General features: G+C 43.7%; 1 protein-coding gene across 1 annotated transcript in view; it reads right to left on the bottom strand.

The window, feature by feature from the left end:
* The window catches only part of PHF2 (PHD finger protein 2), a 92,439-nt gene that overhangs the window by 15,228 nt on the left and 67,235 nt on the right, over positions 1–9,976 (bottom strand). Inside the window, exons 12-13 of the mRNA XM_044676300.1 lie at positions 8,384–8,468; positions 8,071–8,228 (exon numbers count right to left, since the gene is read on the bottom strand). Coding sequence (XP_044532235.1) covers positions 8,071–8,228; positions 8,384–8,468 — 243 coding nt within the window. The remainder of the gene's footprint in view (positions 1–8,070; positions 8,229–8,383; positions 8,469–9,976) is intronic.

The raw sequence follows: 9,976 nt of genomic DNA on the forward strand, positions 1-9,976 counted from the left end.
AAGGAAAGGAAAGGAAAGGAAAGGAAAGGAAAGGAAAGGAAAGGAGGGAGGGAGGAAGGAAAGTCCAACCTATACCTAAACAAGAATCTCTTCTCCAAAACACCCTTGACAAATAGGCATACATTCCCCATTTTAGGGGAGGGGGAGTCCACTCTTTCCTGAAGTAGCCCATTCCACTGTGGATTGGTTCTAATTGTTAGCAAGTTTCTCCTGATATCAGGCATAAATCAGCCTGCGTCCAACTTGTATCCATGACTTCTGGTTCTATCCTTTGTGATTAAGCAGAATCACGTTAATGTCATTTCCACTTAGAGGGCAACATAAAGAGAGCAAGAAAGACAGACAGAGAATAAGGTAAACAGATGGAGGGACAAATGATGGTGGCAAAGGAATTGGCCCTTTGTCTTTGCCAGTGTCGACTCTTGCTCAACTCTAATAGAAAGGTCATTAGGATCTAAACACTTGCCATGAGTAAAGGAAAGAGGATAAGTATTAAGCTCCTATTATGTGTCAGATACGGTAGATAGCACTTTACAAATATTATCTCATATTTCTAGCAACAGATAATCTCTAGTCTGGCTGAGGGGAGGGAGAAAGAAGGCAATCACTGATTTTCCCCTACAGCCCAAACAGATTTGTAACTTGTCTTCTGGGAAGTTCAGACCTTCCAGCCCGACCAAAAGGACTGGGATTCCTCGCTTCCCCCTACCCCAGGAATATCCTGGCCAGGGCAGACCCAGGTACCAACCTACATCTGAGAAACGTATAAGCCCTCACCTCCTTCAACCTCTCTGGAGATCCTTGGCAATCTCCCTTATCTCAGTCTTCATCACACCTTTGGAAAATCTTTCTAGAGATGGCTGCCCCAAGAATTATCAATATGTCAATAAGGTCAAAGGGGGTGGTAGAAAGACGAGTTGACGGCTCCAGCTCTGTAGGTTTGTGGAGAATCCCCTTGGCCACAGAGCTATTCCCAGACACAATGTTCCTGGCGGTCCTCAAGAGAAGATAGATTTCTGCAGGAGTTCCAGAGTTTTGTGGATGTCATAATGACATTAACTCAAGCCAAGATTTAAGAGACTAAGCTTCTTGGGATCAGAGATCTAATTCATCTTTGTCTCCCCTGGTGGAGCCCGAGTTGAGGTCTTGAATAAAATAGACTTTCGATAACTGCTTTTTTTTTTTAATTTGAAACATTTCTTCCCCCAAAGAACTAAACTTTTAGGATCTTTCTCTCACTTTCCTAATGGACTATAGCATCTGTATTGTCTCAGCCAACCTACAGGAACATGAAGAAAAATTCAGTACTCGGGTAGGGGCCAAATTTAGTTGCCTTCCCAAGTGTGCTCTTGAGAGGCTGGCCCTAGCAATATATGCAAGCAACAGAGCTCTTTGTGGGCAGTATCCTGTTTTTGACACCGTCCCCTTTCCAGAAGGTTTCCTGCCCCACTGGGGAATTAGAGAAGAGGTCCATTCTGCCAAATCTTGCCCAGAGAGATTCTTTCTGACTCCCTAACATTTGATCCTCCAACATCTCACCTGAAACCTGGGAGTAAAGCAAAATATTCAGTTCCCCTTGACCAAGTGATTAAATGATAGTTAATATGGTCAAATCTCCATTATTCCAAAATTGGTTATCCATTTTATGGATTACTGAGTGGTTAAACATGTCTAGAATACACTCTCTCCTTCATTCTACCTCCTTCAAGGCTTCACTCTTACCTCCTCTTGCCAGCCCCATGCCCCAGTGACTACTGGTCTCTACTTACTCAAGTTAGGAAACATCTGACCCTGCCAACCCTTTAAAACTGCGACCTTATGCTTCCTGCTCTTCTATTCCTGCTGCCAAGTCAGATTTAGGAATTCAAAGAACCCTCTTCAAATTCTATAAGGTTAACAACAACAATATAAAAATGACATCCATATAATAATTTCCCATTTATAAAGTTGGAAATACTATATCTCAAACTGGCCATGGTGCCTCTACAATGCCTACCAAGTACACCTGGTTCTTCCCTCTCACCAAGCAGAGCCAGTCTCTTTCCTGTGAAGGCTCTTAAAGTAACTGAATACAAGCCAAGATGTTATCCTGTTAGTTCTCTTGTCACCTGCAGGGTAAGAGCACTGGATGTGACGTCAAAAACCTTCGTCTGAATCGTTTCTGTGGCTTTGTATCTGGCAACTGAGCTCTATATGCTTCCATTTCCTCATCTGTAAAATGAGGAAGGTGGGCTATGTTATCTCCAAAGTCTCTTCCAGCTTTATATTCTATGGTTTTATGATCCTGAATCTAAACAATTTGATCTTTGCAACATAATAAAAGTAGTCTTGTCCCATTTTACAGAGAAGGAAACTGAGCCTGTGAGGTCACCTGCTCATAGTCAAACTGGGTAGCAAGAGTCGTCAGATCCAAGCTGGGTCACAGCTTCATGGACTTTAGAATTTATATAGACCTGAGAGATTACTGAAGTCAATAGGCCCTAATATCCAGCGTAGTGGGGGTAGGAATGAGAAAGGCTTTCGCCATTCTTTTGTTCAATTTGAACCTTTTAGAATATCCCTGTCGAGCGGTCATCTAGCCTGGACTTGAACATCTCCAGGAATGGGAAAAATATTCCCTCCTAAATTAAATCACTTCTACCACTAGAGAGCTTAGGAGGAAGTTTTTCCTTCTATCAAACTGGAATCTACTTGGGAAACCTACATCCATCACTCCAAGTTCTGCCTTCTTAAGCCAAGAACAATCCTTTTCCCGCTTTCATCTGAAAGATCTCAAAGTAAACTGAAGATGGTAGCCACACGAATATATTCATATTCTTTCCTGTATATCTGCTGCTAGGAAAAAGGAAGCCTCCTGAGGATGTGGATGATTTTATGTTGGCATCTGGATCCCTGCGGTGGCTTGGAGAGAGTCAGCACTTAAGAAATAACGGATTAAACAGAATGACTTTTTCTCTCCTCTTTCTGTTTGAGGAGTCGCGCCTCGACTCCATGATACTCCCATAGAAGCTCAATCCAGTCAAGCCTGGGCTGTGTTCGCAGCTCCTCAACAAGGGAGAAGATGGAAAGCCTTTGCTAAAATCACATTTGGGGACTCTCTATGGATGCCCATTAAAAACAGCGACTTGCAGGAAACATGTCCCAGGCTCATTCCACTGCCACTATAACTGTAGGCACTATCAACTCGTCCAGCATCGAATGGTGGTAAGAATTTGCACCCTCGGTGTACGGTATCGACATCCGTCTCAGGCACATGTACGTTGGAGGTTACAAACCAATCCATGCTAGCAGCTGGTGAATCAATGAACGGAACACAGACATTTAGTGAGGAAAATAATACTTTAATCCTCCAATTATCATACCAAAATCCTTATTTCCCCCCGAGTGATAAACACAGAGCAAATCATCTAGAAGAAATTAACATATTTTCCCCCATTTTCTTCAATTCTTTCCCCAAACAGTGAATCCTCAAAACAGTGGAAATGGACCATCAAAAAGTGACCCTACACACCAAATAGGAGCATTAGGAGAGGAACTGCCTCAGGCGAAGCAGGCCCGGCAAATAAAGGGATAGGAGCTGATCAAACCCGAGTCAAACCACAGCAAGAGGGAGAGCAAGGCTGTGTGTGAGTGTGTGTGTGTGTCCATGCGCATACATGTGTGTAAAACCGTTTTCAAGAGACTGAATGCAAAGTGTTTCTCATTAGGGTATTTATCTGCAGATCGGCCTCCCTTCCTTTCTGGCCCTGCGCTCTCAAATGGACATAATATAGAACGTGAAACAGGAAACCCTCATTAGGCGTTTGAAAGCTGCTGAGACTTATTACAGGGTCCACAAATGACTTCTTTCCTTTCTTGCTTGTGTCTTTGCGTTCTCTTTGGTTAAGACTGTGAACAAGACCTTTTTTATTAACTCCAGTAGAGGGGCTCCGAAGGGGACCTCCCAGGCTCTGGTCCTCAGCTCGAATGGAAACAGCAAGATAAAACAGGCTGAAGCTGGGCTCCTCCGCCCCCCGGCGCTCCTGAGCCATTCCTGTCTGGGACATATGGGAAAGCCCAGGCAAGAAGTGGGAGCCAGAGGAGGAGAGAGAGAGCCACGGCATCCCTTAGTGATGCACCCAGCATCCCCCAGGCGCTCTCCACCGCCAAGACCTGTCGCAACTTAGGGGACTCGCGCATTTAGAAGAAGTTGGAGTTCCCGAGGCTGGCGGGGGCTTTAGCTCTCTGATGGGTGACTGGCTGAAGATGCAGAGCCATGAGAACGGTCAGCACCCACGGGGAGGCCTGATCTGAAAAGCATATGACCATTCAGTGGAGAAGTGTGGCCAATGCAGAATTCACAGGCTAAGAGAGCTGACGAGGGATGCCACGGCCCCCGGGGAGCCTGCGCTGTGCCCCAGCACCAGGAAAGCAAAACTAGGATGGACAGTCCTTGGAGGAGAGAACTTAGTCTGGGGAAGATCACCTGGGATCAGGAGCTAGAGAGCCAATCCATCCCTGTCCCTAACTAGCTGTGCTGGGCAAAACCTGGAGCTGTCTCTGGAGCATCCCCTCTGGGACGCAGTGTGCTCTGAAAATGAGAGTGGAATTCAATGTCCTTGGAGTCTCTTGTGGCTCTAAAAAGTCTGTGATCTAGGATCACTTCCAGATTTATTTATTTATTTTTATGTTGAGATATTATTGAATGTTATGTATTATATTATTAAATATTATAGATATTATATTTTTAAACTCTGGGTTCTGTGATCACTTTCAGATTGAACAATTTGCGCTTCGCAATCCCCATCCTAACTGGAAAATTCTGGGTTCTAAGTCTCTTTCCAGCTTGGACAGTCTTTCTAAGGTCCCTCCCAACACTAACCCAGCTTGGACAGTCTTTCTAAGGTCCCTCCCAACACTAACCCTTTCTGCTGCGAGGTCTCCTCCGGCCAGCTTTGACAGCCTATGTTATCAGGTCTCTTTTCACGTTTCACTTTCCATGTTCTGGTAGCCTATGTTCTAAAGTCTAGGCTCTCCCACCTCCTAGGGTTTTCAGTTTTAATGTTCCTTGCAGCTCTGATATTTTATGTCTCCAAGCTACAATTGCAAAACTCCAATTCACCATAAACATAACTAGAGAGCATTACCATGTAATGACATGTGTAATGTCCAAGATAAAGATTTCAAGTTTATTCACTTTGTGGGTTTTTTGTTAAGCAAACAAAACAGAAAGGGAAATGCCTGATACCTAGCAGAAATCTTCCCCACATCTGTCCCCTAAGACCCCAGAAAGAGCTCGCATCCTATTTCTTTGCCATTAGAAGAAAGTCTTGTCATGGCTGTCTGTGAAGAGAATCCTGCATATAAAATAGTAATTTATGAAATAAAATACAATCATTTGATTTAGCAAGAGCTATTTCCAATCAAGACCTTAACCCACACCACCAGAACCCCAGTGTTTATTTAAGAACAAGGACTGATATGGCCGATTCCTGCTGAGCCACCAACCACACATGGGGCTGGATTTCAGACCACACTATTACTGACGCTTTGACTTTGATTTCAGAAACCACAGAGGCTCAGAAGGCTGAGACGGGGATTGGGCAAAACTGGGCGGCAAAAGCTTAAAGTCTCTGGTGCCGTGGCTTTATAAAAGCTCGGGTCTTATTCATTTAAAAGTTACAAGTGCCCACACTCTAGACCCACCCAGGACAAATGGCTGAACCAGATTTTGTGTAAGTCAGGCCACCCACTCTTCAAACTATACCCTACTACTGCCTTTTCTAGGGGTCAAGAATTTGAATATGAAAGCTAAGGGAGCACCCCTCCTGCACTGACTGTCACAAGAAGAAATGAGGGTCATTCCTCCATCTTTCGGTGTATGTTTGGGCCTCAATTTCACCATTTATAAAATAAGGAGATGGGAATAAATAATCTTTAATGTCCTTTCCAACTTTAAGTGGTCCTCACAGACAAAATCAGCTCCTACGTATCACCAGGATAGTCAAAGAATAAAAGTTCTAGTTAATCCAATAACAAAAAGGCACCAGGAATCATACAGAGATGAGCCCTATTTATTCAAGGAAAACATTCAAACACTTGGCACAGTGTCCTAGTAGCCTGAAGATTTCTTGGGGGATTCAGAAGGGGCTTTGAGATGGAGTCACGTCTAAAGGACACCACAATAACTGCACCAAAAGGACTACAGTAAAGACTCCAGCTATATAAGTTTTCTTCTTACTGGATTTTGAATAAATGGGATATTGCTGTGAGAGAGTGTGACATGGTAAAGAGCACTCTCGAATTGAAGGGAGAGAACGTGGATTCAAACCCTAGCCCTGCTAATGATTCATGTGGCCTTGGACAAGTCACTTTTTCATCTGTAAGAAGAGGGGGACTGGAAAAGATGAGATATAAGGTCTCCCCAGGCTCTGATCCTCTTATCACTCAAGCACAGCCTGAAGCCCCCTATAACCAAAGTGGTCCAGATGGCACTAAGCATTACCACGCACTTCTAAATTCCGCTGGGCTCCCTAATATACTACAGACAGGCCCCTGATTCTATGGGGTGTTGCCAGACTTTCTATGCCCACCATCTATCTGGCTAGGTGGGAAGAGTTTGGCTTCCCAACCCTAGCCCTCAGGCTCAGGAATTGGTTCCTGCTCTTGAGGTGGCAGACACAAAGTCTCATACCTAGAGAACTCTAGGGATGCAGTCCACTGGAATGCTGAGTGGAATGTGGGGTTTGGAGCGGGGTCTTTTTTTTCTATTGCCTCCTTGTCTTTGGCCGAAGTTCTCTGATGATGTCCTATGGGAAGGACCTAACACTTGGGAGCTGATGAGGGTTGTCTGATGTTTAGAGGCTTTTTGTGGCTCTGAGCCTGTTGCAAAGACAGTTTCCATTCAAGTATACTTTGCAAGTTCTAAAGCCATGCCAAGATCTGGACACATGGCTCCATTAAAGACAGATACAATTTCCCTGGGAGTTGTTTGCTGTTGGCGGTCACCTACACCTTTAAATACCTAACTCGGGCTACACTGGCTCACCCCTTCTGATGGCAACGCAATGGCTCTCCCATTTCCGACATACACATGTCAGACAGTCTCACCCCCAGGATTTGCAAGACTGTAAACTCTCCATGTCAACTGTTCCCAACTCTGTATTCTTTTGGGGCTCGAGGCAATGCTCACAATTCCAACCCTTTTTCTACTTCTCCATTCTGAGATGCTGATGTACCAGTCAAGGACACATATCAAACTTTCACTCTCCTTTCCTTTGCTCTTTCTAAAAGCAACACACAAGGTACAGCTAACTACCCAAATGAAAGTGGTTCACCAATGCCACTTCTCTTTAGAAAGGTAGCATTTCGCTTTGGGTAGTAGCAAAGAACTAGAAACAGAGTGAATGCTCATGGTTTGGGAATGGCTAAACAAATTTTGTACATGAATGTAAAGAAATAGTGCACAAACAAAAAAAGAATGAATGTGCAGAATGCAGAGAAGGAAGACTTCTATGAACTTCTATGAAAGAAAAGCAAACAGAAGCAGGAAATCAATACATATAGTGACAATAAAATAAAGGACAAAAAAAAAAAGAAAACTAAACTGATCACAAATTATAATGAAAAATCTCAGCTCACAAAGTAAAGATGAGAAAATGAAAGTCCCTCCCTTCTCTGCCAAGGCTGTGGGTTATGGGAGTTGACCACAAATGTGCTATCAGACTCAGCTGATGCTTAGTTTTGCTGAAAAACTTTTTTTTTTTAATCTTCGCTAAAAGGGATGACTCTGGGTAGGGAAGAGGAAAAATATATTTGAAAATAAAGATGATGTAAAAGTCAAAATTTATGAACAATTCTTTTAAATGAAGTATCCTGTGTATTCCTGTGGTATGAAAATACAGATTATCTTTGTCATCATCCCCCAGAGCCTGGCACCTTCCACTCCCTCCCAGGCATACCCGTCATTTGCAGGTGGGTGTAAGCGACTTGCCCAATCACAAGCATGTGGCATTTAGCCCCACACCCTGACAAAACTGGGTCCTCAGAAGGCTTACAGCATCCCAGGTAAGGGTTCAGGAGGGAGCCTACCTGTTGGTGTTATACTCTAATCCTCCAACTTCTTTGCTGGCCTGCAAAAGATCCAGAATTCCTGCTGAACTCCCACTCTCCTTCTTTACTTTGGAATTGCGGCCAGGCTTGGCTTCCGTATCAATATGGAGAGAATCTTCATCCGATGAATCATCACTCTGTTGAGACAAGGCGAAAACCACAGGTGACCTCAGAGAGAACAAAAGCTCTGCGATGCTCAACAGCAGCCATCTGCTCGAGGATGGATTTTTATGGAGATCATTTTTCCCTCTTAAAAGGGGTGGAGAGGGAGGAAGGGGCCAGCTAAAGAAACCTTCACTGTCATAGCCTGAAAGGAGCTCTGAAAAAAAAATGTATAGCCAGCATCAAACCTCAGGGCCTGAGCCCCACAGAAGTATCTGTATAAACCAGGTTTGATGTGAACTCAAAAGGCAGAGGCAGAGCCCTAGCAAGGTCCCCTGTCCTTCCCTCCAGCTTTTTTTTTTAAACCTTTACCTTCCATCTCGGTAAGAATTCTAAGATAGAGGAGCAGTAAAGGCTAGGTAACTGGAGTTAAGTGGCTTGACCAGGAATTGTCTGAGGCCAGATTTGAATCCAGAATCTCCTAACTCCAGGCCTGGCACTCTATACACTGTGCTACCTAGTTGCCCCACTTCCATCCAGCTTTGAGAAAGGGCCACGGCCTTTGAGACTCAATGCCAAGAAGACTTTTCTCTCTTTCTCAGCAATCTTACCTAGGCTGAAGTGAACATGAGCACTGCCATAGAAGGAAGAAAGGGAGGAAGACTCAATAGCCTTAGGATGAAAGGGAAGAAGCTACTTTTACATGTGAGGGAGCTAAACAAAGAGATTTCTTCCAACTCTAAATTCCAGCTTCCTTTGTACTTTGTACAGCTCTTGCTGTCCTGCTGGTGACAATGGCCAACACAAGCTACCATCCAGCAAGCCCAGGTTTTACACCCATCTCAGAGCAGAACTGACTGGGTACTGGAGATCAATAATTTGATCTGATCATGCAGCAAAAGAGCATTGGGAATCTGGAAGAAAACTGTCCATGTGGCCAGTAAGGTTGAAAGGGCACAGTAGGCAGAGAAAGGAATTTCCCCTTCAAGATGGTGGTGGTAGATGACCCCATTCTCCTTGGGATGAGTCAGCTACAGATAAAATGGAGTAAGTGGCAGACTGTTCAATAAATATTCAGTATAGGTCAATGACTGTTGGTTGCTGTTGATGCTATGGAGCACATACATGGTAACTAGTATATATAAAACACATTAAAGCTTGCAAAGCACTTTATGAATATTATAAATCACTATTACAAATGTTACAAAAATTATCATTTTATCCCCACCTTGCCCAGCAGTCTTGGGATATAGATGCTATTATTATCCCCATTTTTTATGGATTAGGAAACTGAGGCAGAAAGCAGTTAAGTGATTAGCCCAAGAACTAGTAATTATCTAAGACAAGATTTGAACTTGGGTCTTCCTGGGCCTGGCCAGGTCCAGCACTCTATCCCCTAGCTGCCTAGATTAGAAAGAGACAACACTTACACTTAAGCCCAAGGAAATAGCAGCCATGTATCCCCAGAAATACTTTAATCCACTCAAAACCTGTCATTTCCCTTGTACAGATCCTTCTTCTATCAATAAATGCAGACTGAGATTCCTCTCTGACTTAGGAGATGGTCTTCGATGCTGAAATGGCTAAAAAGTCATCGCCTTCCTGTCTGGACATCAGACTAGACATAGTTCATTTCCATGTCCGTAAATGAAAGCTTTTCCTGCTTATGAGGACCAACCAAAGCTAAAACTCTGCTGGCGGCGGCATCATCATCATCATCATCATCATCATCATCATCATCATCATGGCTATATATATATATATATATATATATATATATATA

This window comes from Gracilinanus agilis, chromosome 1 (genome assembly GCF_016433145.1).
Source record: "Gracilinanus agilis isolate LMUSP501 chromosome 1, AgileGrace, whole genome shotgun sequence".
Lineage (NCBI taxonomy): Eukaryota > Metazoa > Chordata > Mammalia > Didelphimorphia > Didelphidae > Gracilinanus > Gracilinanus agilis.